Raw genomic sequence first — 23,947 nt, 5'->3', positions numbered from 1 at the left:
AATCAGAGTTCCGATATTTTCTTAACATCAGAACAAGTACCAAAAGAGAACTAGATGTATACCTGGGATGCTAGCTACCCAGCATACGCCATCCTGCATAACCATACAATTATCTTACACCTTACGGACAGCTTTACAAATGGACCGGTTCCAGAACAGAATCCAAAACAGTACTGCTTAAAATATAATATTAATACAATATTTTAATATAATATTTGAATAAAGATAGTACCTTCGCTCTGTAAGATGGAGTCCTTGTCTGCTCCTGCAGTGATCCAGATGAGATGAGGAGCCCCTCCGGGAAAATCCCCGGGGGTACCCTAGGGAGTCCCCGCTCTCAATGGGTCCCGCAGCCGAGCAGAGGAGGTCCCCATCTGGGTCGCCAAATTCTATTCACTATTTACTACCAAAGGCCCGTCCCCGGCACCCAGCACTCTGCACCACCCTGCGACCCCCTTGTCACTCCTCACCCCTGCCTACCAAAGCCCCGTCCCCGGCACCCAGCACACCGCACCACACCCCGCCCCCCCACTCGCCCCTATACCTGCCTGCCTACCAAGGCCCCCCCTCACCCACCACACACTACACTACACTACGCCCCCCCACTCGCCCCATACCTGCCTACTGCACCGCGTTAGCAGCCTCTGGCTAAAAGAACTATCTTCTCAGACACTTGCGCTACAGAGCCACTAAAGTTATGACTTCAGTGACGACAGGCCTACTAACCATGTAGGAAATAACCCCTCTGGATTCCTCATCTCCTAAAAAGCCTTACCTCTGGGAATTTCTCCCAGATCCGCTCAGCCTTCTGCCCAATGATGGTCCGGTGGAATTTCTGCTCAATGATTAGGTCTGCGGTGCGTTCATTTTCCTGATGAGAACAGAGCGCACACTGAGTGTTCAGCCAGAGCGCCATATATTTTTTCTTACCGGGTTTACTGCCCGACAGTTTACTTGCCAGCACTGTCCCTCTTTTCTCTAGACAAAATTCACTCTAGGCTGACAGAGAAGGGCTACCCGAGGGAGCAGAGGAAGACATTTGTGAAGAGGAACTTGCACTTGTCATAAGATCCAAGTGCTCGGTGGGCAAGGGGCACCACACTTGCACCCAAAGGTTACAAGGGAACACGAGAGCCCAAACCCTGCAGTCTCCCAAACATCACATCCTACTCACTTACCATACAGGAAACGAGTTCCAGCAGCTCTTTCTTGGCCTGTGGGACCCCCTGTGGGTCTCCTTCAATTCTGATCAGGCTGCTCTTCTCATTGTCCAGGGGAACGCGCCACAGACACCTGGTTGGTTCTGTAGAGGTCCTTAAACCTGTTAACTTCAAGGCAAGGACTGTGGTGACGCAGTCTGCTAGGCAAAGACTTGGAAGCAAGGCACCTTGATTATCACTGCTCAGAGGCTGTTGAGGAAGTAAACCCCTCCTCTGAGAAGGGCTCAGTGGGGTAGGGTTGAGACAGGGGAAATTGCCTCTTCACCATGGAGTTCAGCAAGAGCAGATCTGTGCCACACAAGAACCTGTACAAGTAAATACTGTGGCATCTACAGAGCCAATTGTTCACTTGTCAGAGCGAGGCATGTTTCTTCCCCAAACAGTATCACATTTAGAGCAGAAGGTAATCATTCATTTCTACCCCAAATTCTTTGTTAGGGAGATGTTGCAGCACAATCAAACTAGCAGACTGCAACAAGGCCTTACTGTTGGTCATATTCCATTGTCAGTGCTGTATCACCTTCCTCCAGAGGTCAGACCACACTGCTCCTCCTCCACCTGACACACCCCCACCCTCCTCCCACAATCCACAGGGCTATTTAACCACTTAGTGGAACCAGCTACACCTGCACATCATCCATGTCAATCAACCCACTGCCGCTGAGGCAAGGCCACAGCTGCACGTTATCAATGCTAATCAACCCACCGCCTTCATTCCTCTACAGGGAGAAGCTCACCAAGCCGATTTCCACCACCCACAACTGGCTGCTAAAATGTAATTCACACAGAGCAACGCTTAAAAAAACAAACCAACCAACAAATTTCCTCCAGGATACATCTAAGTAATTCCGCTACTGTTCAAGCTCCCCAAGATACTTTCACACATTAAAGCCATCGCAAGGCCTCACGGCCCATTTCTCTCCTTGTACCACCACCACTCCAGAAAAGCAGAGGAAATGTGATGGAGACAGCACACTGGGTGAGCTGCCAATTTGGGAACGGGGCGGGGGGGGCCCCTTGCTAGGCTGGCAGGCCAGTGTCGAGTCGGGGGGCCAGTGGGGGCCCTGCCAGCTCAGGTACGGGGTCGGGGGTGGGGTCCAGTCCCCTTGCCTGGCCGGCAGGCTGGCATCAAGTTGGGGGGCCAGGGGGGCCCTGCCGACTCGGGTACGGGGGGGTGGGGGTGTCCCCTTGCTAGGCTGGCAGACCGGCATCGAGTCAGGGGGCCTTTGGGGGCCCTGCCGGCTCGGGTATGAGGGGAGGGGGGGGGGGCAGTCCGGTCCCCTTGCTAGGCTGGCAGGCTGGTGTCAAGTTGGAGGGCCTTTGGGGGCCCTGCCGGTTCGGGTATGGGTCAGGGTGAGGGGGGTCCAGTCCCCTTGCTAAGCCGGCAGGCCGGCGTCGAGTCGGGGGGCCGGGGGGGTCTGCCGGCTCGGGTACGGGGGGGAGGGGGGGGTCAGGTCCCCTTGCTAGGCCGGTAGGCCGGTGTCGATTCGGGGGGCCTTTGGGTGCCCTGCCGGCTCGGGAACGGGGCGGGATGTGGGTGGGTCACCTTGCTAGGCCGGCAGGCTGAGGGGAGCCCGTGGCGGCACCGAGCCCCTCCGCGCCCAGGCGCAGAACGGCAGCCACAGCCCCTCCTGGGCCGGCTCCGGGCTGCGTCGCCCAGCGGGGCCGGAGGGGCGGGGGCGGGGCCGGCCCCAGAAGGTGGGTTCATTTCCGGCCCGCGCGGCGCGCTGGAGCGGCGGTGGCGGTGCGGGGCGTTCGCCGGGAGCCTGGAAGACTTTTGGGCAGGGATGTGCAGCGGTGCGCTGGGTGAGCGGTCGGGCTGTGGGCGGCCGGGGACCGGTGGGTGAGCCCGGGCACGGCCGTCGGGCTGCGGCCGGCTGCGGGAGAGGTGGCGGGCCGGCGCTCGGCCGCGACAGGGAGCGCCTGGTGCCGGCGGCGGGCGGGCTGAGGCGGGCGGCCCGGCCCGGGCCCGGCGGGGGCTGCCGGCGGTTCTCGTTTCCCCGGCAGTGACGGTGGTCAGCGGGCTGCTCACGGGGCTGCCTTTTGTTTTTTTTTCTCGGAGCTGCGCCGCTACCTCAGCGAGGAAGCGAGGAGCGGCAGCCAGCGGGGCGGCCCCGGTGCTCCCTTGTGGCGGCGGGGCCCAGGAGGGGGGTCGGCCCGCGGCGCCCTGCCGCCCCCCCCCGCCGCCTCCGGGCAGCCGCTGCAGCCGCCGCAGCCGCCGCAGCCCTGCGCGGGGCTTTGTCTTTCCCCCAGCCGCTGGCCGGGGCCGTGGCAGCGGGCTGGGGCTGCCGGCCCCCGCGGGCCGTAGAGGCTGCCTTGGGGCCTGCGGTAACGCTGTCGCAGGGGGGTGGCTCAGGAGCCTCTTCCCGTCCCTGCGAGCGGCCAAGGGAAGGAAAAGCAAGCTGGCGGTGGAATCCCCGCCTCTCGCCCCCGACTGCTGATTTCTCTAAAAAGTATTGCAAAGGGCAAGCGATTAACTGCCGGGGAGGGTTGGGAGGCAGCAGCTCAGGGGTCTCGCTGATCCTGTGTCGTTACAGTCAGCTCCTGAGCCAAAGCAGCCGAGGGGAAGAGGCCTTTTGGTTTGTTCCCGAGTGAAACGGGGCTCTTTTGTTTTTTCTTTGTACCTAGGTTCATCCGGAATTGTACGTTGACAGATCAAGGGGAGCTAAACTGAAGGTCAGTCTAGATGTTACTTTTGTACATATGTCTTGTGCTTGTGAGTCAGACTGCTGACTGTGGAGGGATAACTTTTGTACTCGCCGAGGGCCACAAGGCTGTGTGTGCCCGCTGCTTCGAAGTGCTGCGCTGCTGCTTGGTCAACAGCCGGGGAGGAATTGGTGGTCCCTCGTGGTTACGCAGCCAGGCCTGTTGGGCATTTAAACCAGCGCGTCCAGTCGGGCAGTATTATTTTTCTAGATTGTAAATGAGCCTGAAGTATAAACCCACTTACATTTCTGTACGGCGGTGTACTTTGTCAGAGAGCTCAGTCGCACTGACAGAGCTGGCACAGAGTTCCCTTGGGACTCCAGACTTGACTGTCTTGTTGAAAGGCTCCAGAGCCTGCTTTGGAAGTCGCTTGACAAGGCACAGCTTTGCCGTGATTTTGGTACTTGAATTCTGACTATAATGCCAATGCCACATGTTAGCCTTTCTCCAGAAGTTATAAAAGCAGAATGAGCGTTAAGAATCTGATTACCTTTTAACTAAATTCAAAACAAAGTTGCAGGATGAAGTGACTGGAAGTCCTTCAAGTCTGACTGGGTATTACTGCTGTGCATGTTATCCGCCTGTCTACCGATCGTTCCTGCCACTTGTTCTGTTGTGGTAATTCCTTTGGGTAATGCGTTGGGCTCTGAATGTAGTGCATCTTGACTTCCCCCTGACTCCCCGAGATGTTACCGGTCTTTGCCTTCCTCACGTTTCACAGGGTGTGGGAAGGCCAGAGAGATTGGAAGCCTCAGCTGTTGTGTGCAGAGAAGCTGTCAGCCTTCTAAGAGAGCATGTAGCCAGCAAACGCATCGTGGTGCTTCAGTACCAAGCTGATACCACAGGCCTCCATCTTTTTGTGAAAAGGGATCACAAGAAAATGTGCTGATGTTGAAGGGGGAAAGGTGGCAGGGGAAGAGGTAGGAGGCAGCTTTCAACCAATTTTAGGCTTAACTCCTGTGTTCCTGAAAATGGTTCTGGGCTTTGAGGGGTTTGCTTTTGGCTTTTTGCCTTAAGGGCATCTACCTTTCAGAGTAATGCTTTCTTGGAAGTTGAAAACGGTCCTTCTGGGACACCAAACCAAACCCCCTACCTGGGAGGGCCATTTAGCGTGCTGCACCGTGTGTTTTATTCCCTGTTGGTCACTTGACCCTAGCCACATATGCTCTCCCGGTTTGGCACATTCTTACCCTGCTGGCTGAAAGATTCTGTCTTTTCATTTCCTCAGCTTGCCACAGGCCATAACACTTGTGTGTTCATAGACCGCTTTCCTTGCTCGCTGCTTTCAGATTTGAGCATCTATGCCATGGACGTAGCAGGAGAACAGCAGCTGGATGTAGAGCACAAGCAGTTTAAACAGCACTTGGATAAAGCTGCCAATCGTGTGACTCCAGAAGCCAACAGACACTGTAAGATGCTATTCTGCCATTCTTGGATGGATGCTCTCATAGCCTTTCCATCACCATATGCCTGCTATGATATTCATGGGAACAAGGGACATCTGAATTCACAGCATTTTAAACACCACAAACTCTTGAAGAGTTTATAGGACACAAATCTATTACACTGGCAGATCAGACAAGCTCCTCTGTGTGTGTGTGTGTATATATATATTATACTCAGTACTGTTGCGAGGCAAGTCTTTGCCTGGTCCCTCTGAAACTGGGACGAGGACTCATTGATGCATTTCAGGAGCAAAGCTGCTGAGTGAACAGGCTTTTCCTACTAGAAATCAAGCAGCTGGTCTGGCAAAAATTGACTTTGGTTGCACCTTTAAATCCTAGGAGGCTGACAAATGGGATGAGCTGGTTAAAGAGCCTCTCTCCAGGGAAGACTCCACTGACTTGACCCTTAAGCCTAAACTTGTTTCTTACTACGTTTGCTTTGTGTGTGTTAATGCATACCCGATTCATAGGTTTGAGTTGATTGATCAGTTACAACTTGTGAGTAAGTGGTCCTTGGCTACATAAACCTCTCCTCTGCTTTTTTTTACATGTTATGACTTACTGTTGTACTTCAATACAAACCAGGAACAATTCTGGTAGTTTTGCAATCTAACAGTAATACTGTCCCAACTTTGTCTTTCTAACACGTGAGGTCCTTATTTTCTGTTCTGGGAGATAGTGTAGTTCTGTGTATTGGCATGAACTAAACTTGCTGATTTGTTGTAACTCAGATTTAACTTTTCTGTGCTGAAAGGCTAAACTAAGCCTAGAGCTGAACAGTGGGTAGGTATGAGAGCTTCTCCTGTTGTCACAGAAGTGAGGTGATAGCGTTCTTACTGTTGTGTCACTTAGCAGCCTTTTTGTATTCAGAGGCTGTGGTGTGGTGAATGTAATGTCTGAGGTCAAACCCTGCTTTTCTGTATCTAATTCTCTGTTACCACATGTAGGCCTCCTGCCTTACTTGTGTCGCCAGCCTCCACTGGGATTACTCTGTCTGAACAGGTTGCTCTTGCTCCTTATATTATCAAGGGAGAGTAAGAGAAACTTGCAGGGAGCAAACAGTCTCATCCAGGAGAGGCATTTTGAAAGCGATCAAATTGCATTGCATGCAACGAGCAATTTCTTCTGCTGTCTGGAAAAAGTATATGGCTAGTTTGATTTCCAGCACCAGTGTGACTAGTTGGATTGGATGTGTCCACACATCAGTTTCTGTTAGTAACACTTGATGTTCAGACAGTTATTTAAATGGCAACTATAGCAGTATTGACTGGTAAAGGAAAAATGCACGCAGATGTGGTTACCGCTGGGCTTGCTTTAGTCACGACTCAGAGCTGGGCCACCACCCCAGCGAGTGGCAGAGAACCAAGCGATACAGCACAGCTTATATACACTTACCAGATCATTAGTCAATGTCTGAAGTTTTTAAGAGTTTCCTTGGTCCTGTTGGTTCTGTGAATCCATCACCTGACTGTCCCAGTTGATTCACCTGCTCAGTTCCAGTCTCTGCCTCTGTTCCAGGCTCTTCCTTGTGTCACTGAAATCTCAGAATGAAGAACTTGTTGACACCAATGTGATGTAGATAAGCAGACGCTTCTTTATTGACAGCCAGGTGTGTGAGTGAGTCTCCTCACGATCAATGCACACCAAGTTTCAAAATCATACATCTTATATATAACTTATTCATGCATAATCATAGTGTTTCCTGAAAATCATTAACATAGTCTCCTCCCATATCCAATTCTGCACAGTAAAGGTTAGAAAGGTCCAGAAATGGGTCTGGGGTATGATTTGGGTAGGTGGTATATGAGTCAGTGGTCGCAATCTCCCCCTGCCAGAATTACCTTTTACTAAAGTTCACAGTTTCTTGGCAGGTAACTACAGGTTGTTCCAGTTGACTCTCCCCAGTTCCCATTAATTCTATATTCTGACACTTCAATACACTTTCTACATACAGAAGACTAGTCAAATACAAAGAAATCTGTAAAATCCCAAATTTGTTACCTAAGTTTTAAGCAATGATTCTAGCCCATTCTTCTGGCCTTGGTACAGGGCTGTACAAAGGATTTCATAGCAGCTTTTGCTGTGCAACTACAAGTTTCACTAAAATATATTTCTTATTCCAAATGATTTTATAAAATCAAATAAAGTCAATTAATTCTAACTTATTAGCAGATCTGTAACACTTGGATCTTGATCTTCTTTCTGCCTGCTTTAACTCACACACTCCTTCAAGTGCACTTAGTCTTTGAACAAGCAATTCCTATTCACATATGCCAGTTTTTCTAAAAACACCTGCATTTGAGAGCACCTGTGTGCACAAATTGATCATCTGTTGTTTCTCTGTTCTCCCACTGATTAACTGGACTGGGTTTTAAACCAGCCTTGGATTAGGGCTATGCTAGGGCCGAGGCCTGGTTCTGCCACTTAGCTGCTTCAGCACTTTGCATTTCTTAATTCAAAACACATTTTCTTTAGCAAGCAATAATAGAACAATGGAGAACGAACAATTAACAATGGTTTGGTCACTGCTGATGAAGATTACGGTTTCTAGTGTATATTGCTATATGTAACATTTATGAAACCTTGATTTGCAGGAAGAAAAATGTTCTGACTTGTGCCCACAGATGAGCTCCCTGAGATGAGCATTCACATTTTAAAAAGCCTTTAAATCAAAGGCTGTAAATGAGTGTCAGTCTGCACAACCAGCTGGGAATCTTCTGTTGTTCTAGGCCCATATATTTGTCCCATTCAATACCTTGTCTGTGTCATTTGCCTTTTTGTCTGTCCTGTGCTGTCCTGCTAAAGACTTCATAGGCTTCAGTCTTCTGATACTGCTCCAGCTCCCGCATCTAATGCTCCTTACCTCTTATCTGTTCCATCAAGGTATCACCAAAACAAAAAAGTCCAAGAGTTTCAGGGAGTTGCCTCCCCTTCAGGAGGAAGGGAAGAGAAACAACTTGTCAGATGAAGTGCTGATCCATTTCACCTATGCAAACAGGAAAGGAGTGAAGAAACAATGAGAATGTAGGCGAGATGCAAAAAACAGGATTTCTGGATAATATTACTGTATTCTGGTGTTTCACAAACACTTTTTCAAATCACTATTCTGTTAACTCTTTTTTGTTAGATCTAGAAGTAGCCTGCTACTAAGCTACTCAACTGACCTGAATATCACCTACGCGTGGACCTCAGAATTGCCTTTCTGTGGCCAGGATTAAATGCTGCCAAGCAGGAATGCCTGAACAGATCAAGCTTTAACGTTCAGATCTGTAACAGTGGGGTTCCAGTATGCCCTTTTTTTTGTGCCCCACAGACAAAACAAGCACTACCATTCTACAACCACACACTTCGCCCATCTGAGAGGTGAAAAAAACATCATGGCTATTGGAAAAGAGTAGCATAAAGATAAAAGAGCCTAGGTGATATCAATTCACCTAACCCTAGGAAGCCTAACCCTAAGAGGGCAACCCAAATTCTAACAACCCTAACCTTAAGACACCCCTAACGCTAAGAGCCTAACCCCAACCCTAAACCCTAACCCCACTTAAACCTAAACTCCCTAAACCCGCTAAAAACCCTAAACCCCCTTAAACCTGAAGTGCCCTTCATCCACGCCACATTCAACATTTTTTCTAAATTCTGAGCATCCTCATTTTATAACTGTGGTAGTTTTCTTCTTATATCCTTAAACGATTTGGCCATAAATAAAGGAATTGCTGTTGTCCTTCATCTGATTCTGTATTCAGTGTAGCATACTTTCTGGCTGCCTCTTTTAGTCTATTCAGGAAGTCAGTAGGGTTTTCCTTCTGGTCTTGTTTTATCTTGTATAATTTAGACCAATTTATAGCTTTCAGGATAGCAGTTTTAATGCCAAACAAAATTAATTGCCAATAGCTCTCCATCCTGACCCTATGGACAGGAATATTCAGGTCCCAGGCAGGCTTTTCCAGGGGAAAATGATCTTCTACTGCTCCCTGTAAAACCCCTGTAGATATTTGACCCTGTACTTTATTTCTTATGGCTCATTTGATCATATCCATATCAGCAGAATCAAACACTTCTCCCATCACAGCGTCTAGATCACTACAATCTGGGTTTGGGAGTTTTATCAAAATCTCAAAGGCCTGGGCCATTTGTTCGGGTTATCTTAACAGTCACCCACTGCCTGTTTCCAATTGCTGAAATCTGCTATTGCAAAGGGAACTTTAACCACTACTGATCCTTCTGTCCCCACAGCTTATTTAAAGGGGTCTGAATTGGCAGTGCCTTTTCACCATCTTTGCTTCAAGTTCTTCCTGCCACAGGGCTAAAAGCCTTGTTTTTCTCTTCTTCAGCAATCACTATCACTCACAAATGGGTCTGTACCCCCTCCCAGGTTCCTAGCCTGAGAAAGGTTTTTAGGGATGTTCCAGGGGTGGGGCGAATATTTTAGTATTAACCAGGGCAGAGAGGAAAGGATTTTAGGGACAGACTGTGGGAGCTGGGAACAAGGAATTAAAGGTCACACTTGGGGGATGGGGTGGAGGATTTCACGGACAGACACAGCAGGGTTGAGGAAGGTTTAAGGAATGGATGGGGAGGTGCAAGGAAAAATACTTTAGGGATGCACTGGGAGTTTGGGAGAAAGATTTTGTGGATGGATGTGGGGGAAGGGAAAGGATTTTGGGGATGCACTGGGAGGGCAGGAGGATGGGTTTTAGGGATGACTCAGGAGGGTCAAAGAACTTTTTAGGGACAGACTAGGGCGGAGAAGGGGAAAGTTTAGAGCAGTATTGAGGATTTACAGGGAAGGACTCGGTGGAGGCAAGAGGAATGATTTTAGGGATGTACACCAGTGGATCAAGGAAAGACTTTATGCACTGACCAGGCAGGCAGGGGGAAAGACTTTAGGGACAGACTAGGGCCATGTGGACACGTAAAGGGATTTTTTTTTTAGGGATAGAATGGGGGTTTGGAGGGAAGGATTTAGGACCCAAAGAGGGGCAAGGGGAAGGATTTTAGGTACAGGCTGGAGCTTTTTGGGGGAAGGACAAACCACAGGCAAGGGGAAGGAGTTTTGGGATGGATTGGGGGTGGGTGGGGAGGGTGGGGTGTGGAGATGGATTTTATCAATGGACTAGGGGGTGCTGAGGAAAGGAATTTAGGGACAAACCACGGGCATGGGAGGAAGGATTTTTAGGGGTTGGTTTTGGGGTTTTCTTCATATTTTTAATTGCAATTTTCTCCAAGGGAGCAGCGGCTGGGCATTTCCAACATGTATTTGGGCTCTGTATGAGTAAAGTGAAAGGTCAATTCTCTCATCTCAGGAAGCAAGTAGCCCAAGTTTTGCTATGAACTTCACACAGCTACCAGGGCACAGTGAGAGATAGCAAGAAAATTCCTTCCTGGCACCTTCTCCAGGAGTCACACGCCATTAGAGTGAGAAAGTGAGGGGACCCTTTTATTGGCTCAGAAAGCTGGTAGCCCAGGTTTTGTTGTGTTACTTCCATGGCTACCAGGGCAAGGTGAGAGCCAGCAACAAAACCTAATGGAGCCCAGCTCATACATTGGAAATATCCAGCCACTGTTCCCTGGGAGAAGGTGCCAGAAAGGAATTCTTTTGCTGGCTCTCACCCTGCCGTGGTAGCTATGTGAGGGACACCACAAAACTTGGGCAGTCATCTTTCTGAGCCAAGAAAATAGTCACTCCATTTTCTCATGGTTCTTGCATTTTCACACTCATATGGAGCCCAAAGTCATGTTGGAAACATCCAGCCACAGCTCCCCTGAAGAAGGTTCCAGAAAGGCATTCTCTTGCTAGCTCTGACCGTGCCCTGGTAGCCATGTGAAGGACACCACAAAATATGGGCTGCCTGCTTTCTGAGCCAATAAAAGGGTCTTCTCACTTTCTCACAGTCTCTTCACTTTCGCACTCGACCAGAGCCAAACTCCCACCTTAGGAACATCCAGCCACTGCTGCCCTGGAGAAGGTGCCAGGAAGGAATTCTGTTGATGGCTCTTATCTTCCCTTTGCAGCCATAGAACTGCTGAAAAAAAAACTTGGGCTACCTGGCTTCTGCTGGACTTCCTCAAAGCCTGTCAGAGGCCCTGGCACCCTCCAGAAAGCCCCACAGCTCTGACAGAGCTTTGCAAATACGTGACAGAGGTGCTGGTACCTTCCAGAAAGCGTCGGAGCTTTGACCAAACTTTACTGAAGCTGGCCAGAGGCCCTGGCACCCTCCAGAAATCCCCATGGCTCACACAACACCACCACCAGACCTGGAGCCCAAAGAGCACAACAAAGATAGTGAATATTTATTCATTCACAAGCACAAGTCCCAGGAGCAAGCCTGCTCTGGGCCTCGGTGCCCATGTGTTCACCTTGGGACACCTTGGCAGCCATTTCTGAGGCAGTGCTTTTCAGTCAGGCAGAGAATGGCCAGCTCCAGAGCAATGAGCAGAGGTGGAGGTAACCAAAATAAAGGAGAGGGACCAAGGAACAAGAGAGAAGAAAAGGGATGATGGGGAATAGCAAAAGTCAGTGGGAGAGGCAGCACAGAGTGACCATCAGAGGAAGGGACAGGGAGAGGGACAGCACTGGAAGAACGCACCACTGATGAGCAGCAGCGCAGAGAGACAACAGAACCAAAAATATTGAGGAAGAGAGAGGGGAAAGAAAGGAGAGCGAGCTGGATAGGGGGATATAGCAAGAACTGATGGATCATGAAACAGGGCAGAGAGAAAGAAAAAATAAGAGAAAGGACAGAGGTGACGGCAAGAGGGGGGAAAAAAGGGACAGGGATTTGGCCAGAGATAGAAGCAGTAGGAACAGGGAAAACAGACAAAAAGGGAGGCAGGGAACAGGAAAGAGCTGGAGTAAGAAGCAGTAGGGACAGAAGGAGAGAGAGAGAAAAAAAAAAAAGGAGAAAGAACAGAGAAACAAAAATAAGGACAGGAAGTAGGACAGAGAGGGAGAAAAAAAAATGGGGTATGAGCAGCATGATGGAGTAAAAAAATAGGGGCAGGGAACAGGACAGGGAGAGACAATGAGAAACAATGGGATGGAAAGCAGGACAGTGACAGATAAAAAGGAAGAAGGTGCAAGACAGACGTGATGGGAGAAGGACAGAGAAACAGAAAGAGGGTCAGAGAGCAGGACACTGGGAGAGAGCAAGAAAAAGGGGCAGGGAACAGGACACAGAAAGGGAATGGGACAGACAGATTGTATGAGAAAGTGATGCAGATAAAGACAGAGATAAGGGGGAAAAGGGTAGCGGAGGAAGATGAAATAGGGATGCAGAGCCCTACAGAGGGTTAGAGAAAACAAGTGGGGGACAGAAAATAGGATGGAGGAGAAATGATCATTAAAAGGGAGCTGTGGTGGGACAACAAGGTGGGTAAGGACAGAGAGAGAGGGAAACAGAGGGATGAGGACCAGGACAGTGGGACTGAAAGGCAGAAAGAAAGGGAGCAGGACAGCAAGGTGGAGTGAGGAAAACACACAGACGGGAACAGTCAGAGGAAAGTGCAAGAAAGAGCTGAATGGGAAGGGTGGTGGGATATACAGAAAGAAAGAATAGTGACAGAGCAGGGAGGAGGGGTAGACAGAAAAACAAGGACAAGACCAAGAACAGAGGGATATATAGAGAAAGAGGTATCGAGGGACCAGGAAAGCAGGATAGAGACAGAAAGGAACAGGGTGCAGGACACCAGAATACAGAGAAAAGCTGATACATGGAGAAGTGGGGGAAAAGCCAGAAAGAGAAAAAGCCAGGGAGGAGGACAAAGGGACAGCATGAAAAAAAGAGGATGGGAAGACAGGCAGAGAGCTGGAGAAAGAAGATACTGCTGGGGAGCACAACAGGAGAGAGCTCAAAAGAGAACGGGAAGCAGGGCAGTGGGATTCAGGAAAAAAAACCAACCACAGTCAAAGGGAACAGGACTAGATAGAGGGGGAAAAGGGACTCGAAACTGGATTGGAAAAAGGACAGAGGGATTGACAGAGAAAGGGAGGGGCAGGGAGCAGGTCAGAGTGACAATGAAAAAAACCCAACCAAGCAGGGAGATGGAAAAATACAGTAAAAATAGCGACGAAGTGGCATGCAAAGAGACTAATTAAAGAGACATTAAAAATACTGACAGGGAACAGGATGGAGGGAGAAAGAAGAGACGGGCAGGACAGAGGGATAGAGAAATACAGGGATGGGGAGCACAACTTAAAGACAGGTAGAGAATAAAGAGGACAGGGAACAAGCAAGAGGGACTAGGGAGGGGGCATGGCAGGGCATAGGATGACACAACACAGATCAGGACAAAGATGGAGAAGAGAAAAATTACAACTCACTGAAGGACAGAAATGGAGGTAGAAAAAGAAAAGAGGAACAGGGAGCGGGAGACAAGATATAAGGAAGGGGGAAAAAATTAAAAAAAAAAAAGGAAAAGAAAGGGACAGGGAGCAGAGACAAGCAGAGAGGCGGGTGGGGATCTGGAGGCTTGGAGGATGCAGAGAGGGGCTGGGAGAGCTCAGGATGCTGGACATGACCCTAAGGGCCTGGGACTCACCGCAGGTCCTGTTTTCGGCACCGCCCACAGAATTTTCCAGTTCACATGCTTCTTTCTCTCTCCCTCCCTTCCTCTTCTGCAGCTCTGATCGCTTGACTGTCCTCTGCCTAAGAGAACACAGGGGTGTTGATACCAAAAAAGTTAGAGACAAAAGTCTCTAATACTTGGTTTTGAGTTAGAAAGCAGGCATTCTTTATTTTTGGTGCTCGATGCACAGGGGGTAAGTTCTGCCCAATGTGCATACACACTTTGTTCACTGTTTATCCTTATATGGCCAATCTATACATATTAATGACATTCCTGAAAAAACATTAGTATATTCATTACAGTTCTATGAACTACTTATCATACCTACACGCATGTGTGATCTGATAGGTCGGGGGTCCTCTGGTGGTCGTTTGGGACATCTTCATCCTTTCTTCATCCTCTTCCTTGTCATCTTCCTGTCGCAGCACTATCAAAACTAGCTGGCTGCAACAAGGCTTTTACCATCCCGTACCAGGCTAACTTCAATAAGTAGTTCCCACGCTTTGGCCCTGCACAACCACCAGTCCCCCACAAGGTTTCAGAAGTTCATCTACTATCCGTGCTGTTTCTTCATCCTCTTCAGGCCAGTCCACCCTGCTTCTTGCCTCTGCTGTGTCCGGATCCTTCCTTCTCCAGGCTCCTCTTCCAGCCAGCCTCTCCTCACCCAGGCCCCATTCCTCTCTCTGCATCTCCCAGGGCCTCTCCTTGTCACTCCTACATCCAGGGCACATGCACACTCTCTCCTCCCTCTGCTTCTTCCAGGTCTCTCTTCATCCAGTGCTCTCTTCCATGCCCCTCAGGGCTGTTTAACTACTTAGCAGGAACCAGCCACAGCTGCACATTATCCACATCAGCCAACCCACCGCTCCTGAAGCCAGCCCACAGCTGTATATTTTCAATGTTAATTAACCTGCCTTCATTCCTCTACAATTCCTCTACATCTTTTCTTCTTGGCCTTTTTGTGACCTTCTCTTCTGGCCCTGTTTCAGCACTCTTGGCTCATGTCTTGGTTTTTGACTGGTTCTTATCTACTTAGTAGCTAAACTACACAATACAGCATTGTACAGCTCAGCAATGTCATGGATACATTCGTTGCAACATTTACAGCAACATTTACAGTTAAGCACACTGATAAAATTCCTCCTGTAGCTGAGTCTTATGGCTCTTTCAATATGAGGCTTCCCAGATACACAGATTTACACGCGCATGCACTCTCCCCATGGCCATACCATGGATTTGGAGACACAGACCCTGTGGTGCACATCAGTGCTACGGTCTGCTGAGAACTACTCAGAGGGACCCTTCCTCACCCAGAAAGGCTGCCTGTCTCTTGTCTGCAGCTGGAGGCACCTTCCAGCTCAAGTCCCCGTGATTCCATTCTTCAGCTGCTTCACCTTTTCCAAGCTTCTTAAGCTTCACCCACAGCAGCTCCTGTCTAAAGCCTCTAAGTGTCCACTAGTCCCCAGCTGCCCACGCCAGTAGAAGAGAGGCTGGAGGCAGCCCATGCAAATCAGAGGCAAATGCAGTCCACAACCACCCCAGGGAGGGACAGACAAGTCCCCTGCCCAGCCTCTGGGAGAGGAAGACAACAGGCAGCCATCACCCGCAGGATCCATTGCAGCTCACCCTAGTAGGACCTCCCTGCTCCTGTGGCAGGACCTCCAGAGACGCCACTTTCTCCATGCAGATGCTCCCAGCACCTGCGTTAATGGATAATAAAGCACATTCGAGGGCAGCACTGTTGGGAAGGGGCGGGGGGGGACACTGTCTCCTCCTGGTGCCAGGCAGGGGGAGGGTTGGGGTCTCCTTGCAGTGGGACAAGGCGTGGGAAATCCCCCTCCCCACCCTTGTCTGCCTGGGGAGCAGGAAGGAGCCATCCTTTACCTGCAACCACCGAAAGCTCCCACCTGCTGCCAAAGACCACAAAGGCATGGAGGGCTGGCCTCCCTGTGTGCCTCGCAGCCCCAGTGACTGTGCCATGTGGCTCTGGCAGGGTCCCAGTATTGCGTTGTCCCCAGTTAGCTGCAGCAGGACTCACCCTGGCCCCACTGGCAGGGGGACAGTGAAGGATGTCACCCCTGGGGTGCCCTGTGCTTTGGGGTGTGGTCACATCACACAGGGCCACACATACCCCCCGACCCACACACATGTCAATTTCTGAAATTTTTTTTTTTAAGATTTTTTTTATTTCTGCCATGAAAAGTACAAACAGCCAAGTCCGGGAGTGGGGGCCAGAAGCCCATCCCCTCCAGGGGCCCCACTCCACCGCAGGGGGGCCTGTTCACGCTCAGGAGCTTTCTCCCCATGGTGGGTCCCCCCCCCCACCTCAGACAAATGGAGGGGGGAGGGGGCAAGGCAGGGCCCCTGGGGTGCAGCTCTTATTGCTACTGAACTGGGGGTCCCCTGAACCCACCCATCCTGCTGGGGCTGGGGCTGCCTGGGTCCCTGGGATGGGGGTCCCCAGGGTGAAGCCGCCCCAGGGTGGGGCAGGTGGGTCATAGCTTGGTGGGGTAGGGGCAGTCCTGGACACCTGGGTCCCTTGCCTACCCCAGGGACGGACACGCACACACACAGGTGGGGAGGAGGGGGGAGTAATACATATTTACATTAACAATAAGTTAAAACTACAAGAAGCTGCAAACGGGCACAACACGACGCAACGCAAAAAGCAGGACCTGGGATGGGTGGGGGTCCTAGGGAACCCAGGAGGAGCAGAGGGCCCCAGGGGTCCCAGGGCTGGGGAAAGCCAGAGAAGAATTGGAAATAAATAGGAACTGAAACCACTGAAAAGCAAGAAATTATCCCGACGGAGAAGAGAAAATTAATAATAATAGCAATAGTAATAACAACAATAACAATAACAATAATAATAATAATAATAATAATAATAATAATAATAATAATAATAAAGATGGGGCTGCTATAGGTGGCAGCCTGTTGGGAGTTTCAGGGGCTTTTTTGACCTTTTCTTTGGCCAGGATGCTCAAACTGGCCAAGCAAAAGCACCTGCCCCAGCAAGCTGAGGAAGTTGGGGCAAAAATGCCTATTTTGGGGGTGTTTGGAGAAGGGTGGGGACAGGGCAGTGTGGATACACACACACACACACACCCCAGTTTGGGGATGCCAGAGGCTCAGAAGCAGTGGGACCCCCTGGAAGTCTCAACCTGGTGGCATTTTAGTGCCATTGACCCAGCTCCAGAAAGTGCTGTGACCATTCCTGGGGATCACAACCTCTGGTCCTGCCTCCAAGCAACACGGGGGGGTGGGAGGGCACATAACAGATTCCCACCCCCTGCAACTTCCCTCCCCCCGCCCCCCACAGGGGCAGGTTTTGGGGGGGAGTTCAGGGGATTTTTTTTTTTTTTAATTTTTTTTTCTTCTCTTATAAAAATAGATGGGTATGTGTCTGTCACTCCGGAGGAGTCACCGCTCACTGTGTCGGTTTCTCTCCTCGCTACCATTTAGCGCTACCATTATTGTTATTATTCGTTGGGGGTTTTTTGTTCTTTCTCCCCAAAAAATTTCCCCCTTCAGTAAAAAGACACCAATGGAAAAAAAAGAGGAGAGAGAGCAGACACCCCCCACCCCGGACTCCTGGACCGGAGGGGGAGCAGAGCACATCCCCCACTTGGCACTAGCCTGGGGACAAAATAAACCGAATGGGGGGGTGGGGGGAGGGGCAGGACACGACCCTCCCAGCGGCAGCAGCCAGAGTTGGGGCTTGAACCTGCGTATCCCGGGCGCCGCTCCACGTGGTCCGGCCACCGCCAAAGGGCGCCACCGCGGGCTAGGGCTGCGGGGGAGGGGACGTGGCCTTTGAGCTGGGGGTGTGGTCTCCGAGGGGCGTGTCTTCGCATGGGCGGGGTTTCGTTGAACAGGGGGAGGGGCTCCCCCCATTTTCCACCCCACCCCTCCCGGTGCCCCTGGAGGGCAGCTCGGTCCCAGAAGACCCCTGTGGGGTCTACAACCCAAGCCAACCTTGCCCCTGCGGGGCCAGGACACCCCTAAAAGGGGGGGTCCCCCCACTTCTCCCCATTTTGGGGTGCACACACACCCTGCAGAGAAGGAGAAGGGGGGGGGGCGGGCCTGTCTGGCACTTGCCCCAGGGGAGTGCAGGGGGCCCTGGGCAGGGGGGCCCCGAAGTACCTGGGCTCGCTGGAGGTCACCATGGCTTCTGGATGCTGGAGGAGGGACAAGGACCCCCGACCTACATGGTCTCCACAGTGCCCAGGAGGTGCCCCCCAACACCTCTGGGTGCTGAGGGGGGGTTCCCAGGGTCCTTGAGGGGGCACCCATGGCATTCCTGGGGGCTTCAGAGGTGATCCTCCTCCATATCCCGACTCCTTCACAATTCCCAGGGTTTTCAGGGTGCCTTGGGGAGGGTCCCCAGTGTGTTCTCAGTGTCCTGGGGGTTCTCCAGTCTTTCCAGGGTGGCATGATTTCACAGGTGGGAGCTGGGAGGGGTGGCCCAAACACCTCTGTGCCCCCACAGTGTCCAAGAGCTCTGGGGCACCTGGGGGGAGTCCTCAGGGTGTCCACAGTGCCTAGGGGAGAGGTGGGGGTGTCCATGGTATCCAGGCTGTGCTTCGAGTGTCCCCATGGAGGAGGGGGCGTCCCCAAGATCTGCAAGTGTCCGGGGGAGCTCTCCAAGGTCTCCAGGGTGGGGAGTTCCCCCAGGTGTCCTTGGTGCCTGGTGGGGGTCCCCACAGTCTCCAGGGTTATCCTTAGGATGTCCCCATGCTGTCCTTGGTGCCCATGGAGGGGGCCCCAACATGTCCGAGGGTGTTCTCCATGGTCTCCAGGGTGTCCTTGGGGATCTCTGTGGCCTGGTGGTGCCAGGGGACCTGGTCCTGGGGGCCAAGGTGGGGCCAGTGGGGTGGGGCTCAGGCTTTGTGCTGTTTGCTGGTCTTGAATGAGACCTGGAGCACACGGTCACCCAGGCGGTAGCCGTTGAGACTAGCGATGGCCATGGCCGCCTCCTCGTAGTTTGTCATGGTGACAAAGCCGAAGCCCTTGCACTTGTTGGTGGCGAAGTCGCGGATGACCTTGACGTTGGTGACAGCACCAAAGGGGCCAAAGAGCTGCCAGAGGACACTCTCATCTGCCTCAGGTGCCAGGTTGTAGACAAAGATGCACCAGCCAGTGCCGGGGGCCCCCAGGCCCACTCCAGCCAGCCCTGGCACTGCCTCGATGGCCAACGGGGAGAACCTGGGCAGCAGTGACAGCGGGCTGGCCTGGGGTCAGGGCACCTGGACGCCAGGTTGCCCCACCACCACCAGGACACGTGGGTCCTCTCCTGCCAGGGTCCCCAGCCCGTGTGAGGGGCTGGGGGTGCAGAGCTGGACTGAGGGGGGAGGGGCAGAGGGGTGGGGAGGGGCCATTACCTCTTCACGCCGTAGGCCACATTCAGCAAATTGTCGAGCCTGGAGGGGACAAGAGGTCATTAGGGAGGCGTGGGGGTGCACCCATGTAGGTGTCTCTTTGCCATGGGGTTGGCCCACACCCTGTGGTGGCCCCATCTCCTGGGGGTGTCCTCATGGTCCTGGGAATGTCTCCACACCCTATGGTGGCCCCGTCTCCAGGGTCATGCCCCCATTCCCAGGGATGTCCCACGCCCTGTACCCCAGGCATGTTGGGCTCACCGGAAGCGCTGGGGGGGGTGGTGCAGGGCGCCATAGCGGCGGGCACTGGGGCAGAGGCTGAGCAGGGCCCCCCCTGACTTCTGGCCCGGGCTGTTGGCAAACTTGACAGTGATGGGCTCAGCAGCACCCAGCGGTTTCTGTCCGTGCAGACCCCGGACAGCCTCCTCTGCCTCCACACGCTTGTCAAAGCGGATGAAGCCCACTCCCCGCGAGACACCTGCATGCAGGGAGGCCGGGGAACAGGACCCTGAGATGCCACTGCACACCGATGGTACCCAAGCATCCAGGGAATTCATGCCTCCCACCCTGAGACCCACCCACAGGACTCAGGCATGCAGGGAATACCCTGCCATGGGACCCAGGTGTCAGGGGAATCACACACACCCCACCACAGACCCACCCATGGGACCCAAGCATCCAGGGTATCCCTCCCCCACCTCTACCCCCAAGACCCACCCATAGAACCCAGGTGTCCCAGGAATCCCCCTGCCCCCAGACATCCCACTGCCCACCCATGGGACTGAAGTGACCAGGAAACATCTCCCCCACCCCCTCGACCCCACTGAGGACCAAGGCGCCTGGGTAAGCCCCCTCCCCCAGCAGGGGGGCCCAGCCATCCAAGCACACCTGTGACCTGGTCAACAAGTATACGGGAGGTGATGATGCGGCCATACTGGGAGAAGAGCTGCTCCATCTCCTTCTGCCCCATGGCCTTGGGGAGGCCGCTCACATAGAGGTTGGCGTCACGGATGGAGGCTGAGCTGGGCCGAGCATAGGACACCTGCAGGGGGGTCAGCCCTGGGGACCTAGGTGTCCAGGTGCTAGAGCTGCCAACCACCCATGAATGTCCTCCCCCACCAGGGATCCAGGCATCTTCCCCCACCAAGGACCCCCTGTAGCGTCCACCCACCGCAAGGGACTCCCTGGTGCTTAACCCTCACCAGGGACCCCAGCATCCTGCTCCAAGGGACCCCCAGCATCAACCCCACCTCCCCAAGTGACCCCCCAGTGCCCACCCCACCACAAGGGACCCCAGCAACTGGCACCTTGATGGTCTTGGTCTGCAGTTTGAGGCCGTTGAGGGTGCTGATGGCCTTGTCAGCGTCACCCGCCTCAACGTAGTTGACGAAGCCGTAGCCCAGGCTCTGCCCTGGGGTGCGGGGTCAGCACTGAGGGTGGCCGCAGCACCAGGCCCAGTTGCACCATCCCCTGTCCTTGTCCCCACCCCACCCCTGTCCCCAAGGCCCATTTCCATCCCATCTTCACCTCTGTCCCTGTAGGCCCCCATCCCTGTGTCCCCCCATGCCCCTGTACCAGGGATTTTGCGGTTAAGCTTGCAGGACCTAATGTCCCCAGAGATGGTCCACAAGTTGTCCCTGTCCCCACAATCCCATCCACGTGTCCATGCCTGTCCCAGTCCCCATGTCCCATCTCCTCATGTCCCATGTCCCCATGCCCCATTGGCCTGTGTCCCATCTCCCCACATCCTATTTCCCTGTGTCCTCATGTCCCCATGCCCCCTCTCCCCCATCCCATCTCCCTGTGCCCCTGTGTCCCATCTCCCCGTGTCCCAGCTCCTGTGACCCATGTCCCTGTGCCTCAATGTCCTGTGTCCCCGTGTCCCATGCCATCTCCCATCTGCCCATGTCCCATCTACCCATGTCCCATCTCCCCACGTCCCCATATCTCAACTGCCTGTGTCCCTGTGTCCCACCCACCATGTCCTGCCTCCCCACATCCCCCATCCCATCTGCCTGTGTCCCACATCCTGTCTCCCCGTGTCACATCACCCCTGTACCGTACCAGTGACCTTGTCGCGGACAAGCTTGCAGGACTCAATGTCCCCAAGGCTACCAAAGAGGCTTCGCAGCTCCTCCTGGCTCATGCTCTGGGGCAAGTAGTTGACGATCAGGTTGGTTTTGCTATCATCAGCCATGGGGGGGCCCGGGGGGGCCCCATTGGAAAGCACTGCCGCTGCCACCCCTGGCCCCGGCACTGCCACCACTGGTACGGCCACAGGGACAGGGCCACATCCGGATGGCCCCGGGGTGCTGGGAGCCTGGGCCTCCACCGTGCTCAGAATCTGCTGAAGGGATGGATGGGTGTCACCAGGGCGTCTCCATCATGGGGACAGCAGTGGGACAGGGACACTGGAGTCACAGGGCCAGTGCAGGGACAGGCATGAGGGACCCCAGGCAGTGGTGACATGGGGTCATCACTGAGGTCAAGTAGGGACGAAGCCATGGCATGGGGGCCAGGGGGATGGGGACAGCAGGACACGGCAGCAGGGACAAGGACACCGGAAGGGCAGCACAGGGACTACGTGTGTAGTGACATGGGGGTGGTGGGCTCTTCAGGGCCTGGCCAACTGGATCCCCACAGCCAGTCCCTCCCCCCCAGCAGGGCAGGAGGGGACCCAGGCATCCGAGCTCCCCAGCACCCCAAAACAGGAGGGGACCCAGGCATCTGGGCTCCCCCAGGACCCCAAAACAGGAGGGGACCCAGGCATCTGGGCTCCCCCAGCACCCCACTACCCCAAAACTGGAGGGGACCCAGGCATCTGGGCTCCCACAGGACCCCAAAATGGGAGGGGACCCAGGCGTTCAGCAAGCCCCTCCCCACAGGGGATTATCCCCCATTGAGCAGCAAAGCCCCATGCCCCTCCCTCCCACCCACCCTACCCCCCAGCACAACAGCAGGGGGACAATGGGCCTTTGTCACCGGGAGATGGGACACCCGGGGCTGCCAGCCATGGCCACGGCCATGGGGGTCCGGGGGCTCCCTGCTTGCGACCCCGCCCCCAAATAGGGACCGTGAGCGCCAGGAGCTGGCCAGGGGCTGAAATGGGGTGGAGGCGCAGACACCTGGCTCCTGGGGGGGTGGTACTGTACCTCTAAAGGCTGGGGGGGGGGGGGTGGGGGGTGTCGGGGGGGGGGGGGTGAGGTGGTGTCTCTGTCCGCCCATGGGGCAGTGACAACCTTGAAATCAGTCGGTGAGAAAAGTGAAAGCAGAAAAGCTGAAAATCACCAAATCGGATTGTGAAAATGGGATTTGCGGGTGGCGCGGCCACGGACACGCATGGACATGGACACAGACACGAGCGGACATGGACATGCAGGGATACAAACACACACGGACACAGACATGCACAGCCACAGACACACATGGCCACGGTCATGCAAAATGCAGCAACACACCTCTGCCACACACACGCTCTGCACAGGGACAGGACCGCACATGTCTGCGTGGCCATGTGTCATGTGTGCGCACACATCCCCCCCCCCACACACGTGTATTCCTGCACCCACATGTGAAAGCAGAGGCATGGGTGTGTGCACTGCCACACACGGTGCCCACACGTGTGCAGGCCCCACAACACTGCGCACATGCGTGTGGCACCAGCTCTCCGAGGCCCCTGGTGCCACAGGGAGCATTGGGAAGGGTTGGGAGGGGTTGGGTCCCCACCCCACCCTTGCACACATGTGTCCCAGCCCCGCACGCCCCTGTGGCGCACACATACATGTGCCCTCCACACGCGATCCAGATGCATGTAAATGCAGCTCCCGGTGACACTCCTGTCCCCACCCGAGCATGTCACACGCTCACGGAGACATTGCAGAAGGAGGATGGGGAGGGTCACTTGGCGGGGGGGGAACACGAGACGACACGACAAGGCGGTGGGGGGACGCTGGATGCCGGGGGGGGGGGGGGGGGGATGGGTCTTTGAAGAGACAGAGGATGCTGGGGGTACCGGCTGCACACCCCCACTGTGACACCCCCAAACCCTGCAGCCCCTCCCCCCGCTCCTACCGTCACCATCGTTGCGGGGCCGTGGGGGCTGCTCGGGGGGGGGGGGGGGGCCCCGCACGGCCCAGCGGGCTCGGGGTGGCTGCGGGGGGCCCCGAAGCAGGTGGGGGCTGCGAGGGTCTGGGCCGCGGCGCCGGGCGCTGCGAGCAACGGCCCCGTCGGTCCTTTAAACGTCCTTGGGCGGCCGCGGGGCGGGGCCCCCCCAAACCGCCGCGGTGGGCGCGGCCCGGCCCCCCCCCCCTCACCCCCCGCAGGTGGGTCGGTCCGCCCCCCCCCCCCCCCCCCCCGACACCCCAAAATGGACCGGCCCCCCACGGTCCGCTCCAGCGAAGCCCATTGGCTGCCGAGCGGGCGGGGCCCCCCGACGCCCCTCGAGACACCCACACCCCACCCCACCCCACCCCTGCCAAACACCGCATACGGGCGCCCCCACCCCGGCCCCGCCCACGTGACCCGAGGAGGAGGAGGAGGAAGGGGGGGGGGGCGGGAAGAAGGAGGAGGACAGAGAGAGGGGGCAGGGTGTGTGATGGAGAAGGAAGTAGCGGGGAGGGGAGGAAGA

The 23,947-nt window shown here is 54.1% G+C and overlaps 1 protein-coding gene and 1 long non-coding RNA gene across 3 annotated transcripts; one reads left to right on the top strand and one right to left on the bottom strand.

Annotated features, from left to right (window-relative positions):
• Positions 1 to 2,887: 2,887 nt before the first annotated feature.
• Positions 2,888 to 8,248, top strand: LOC130143438 (uncharacterized). 2 transcript variants are annotated; one of them, XR_008819743.1, is made up of 5 exons: positions 2,888 to 3,026; positions 3,849 to 3,896; positions 4,648 to 4,846; positions 5,216 to 6,980; positions 7,966 to 8,248. It is a non-coding gene; the product is annotated as an uncharacterized LOC130143438 (long non-coding RNA). The 2 variants fall into 2 exon arrangements; XR_008819742.1 differs by lacking the exon at positions 7,966 to 8,248 and having other exon boundaries at positions 2,890 to 3,026; positions 5,216 to 7,532.
• A 10,574-nt stretch (positions 8,249 to 18,822) lies between these two features.
• On the bottom strand, positions 18,823 to 23,644 carry ELAVL3 (ELAV like RNA binding protein 3). The gene is made up of 7 exons (XM_056326120.1): positions 23,392 to 23,644; positions 21,385 to 21,664; positions 20,628 to 20,731; positions 20,209 to 20,362; positions 19,582 to 19,798; positions 19,324 to 19,362; positions 18,823 to 19,147 (listed from the first exon to the last, which is right to left on the bottom strand). The coding sequence occupies exons 1-7, from the start codon at positions 23,398 to 23,400 to the stop codon at positions 18,823 to 18,825; spliced, it is 1,128 nt and encodes a 375-aa protein (XP_056182095.1). The 5' UTR covers positions 23,401 to 23,644.
• Positions 23,645 to 23,947: the final 303 nt, after the last annotated feature.

The sequence above is a fragment of the Falco biarmicus genome, unplaced genomic scaffold (genome assembly GCF_023638135.1).
Source record: "Falco biarmicus isolate bFalBia1 unplaced genomic scaffold, bFalBia1.pri scaffold_29, whole genome shotgun sequence".
Classification (NCBI taxonomy): domain Eukaryota; kingdom Metazoa; phylum Chordata; class Aves; order Falconiformes; family Falconidae; genus Falco; species Falco biarmicus.
The sequence above is the reverse complement of the archived record's forward strand: the minus strand, read 5'-3'. Positions and strand labels throughout refer to the sequence as shown.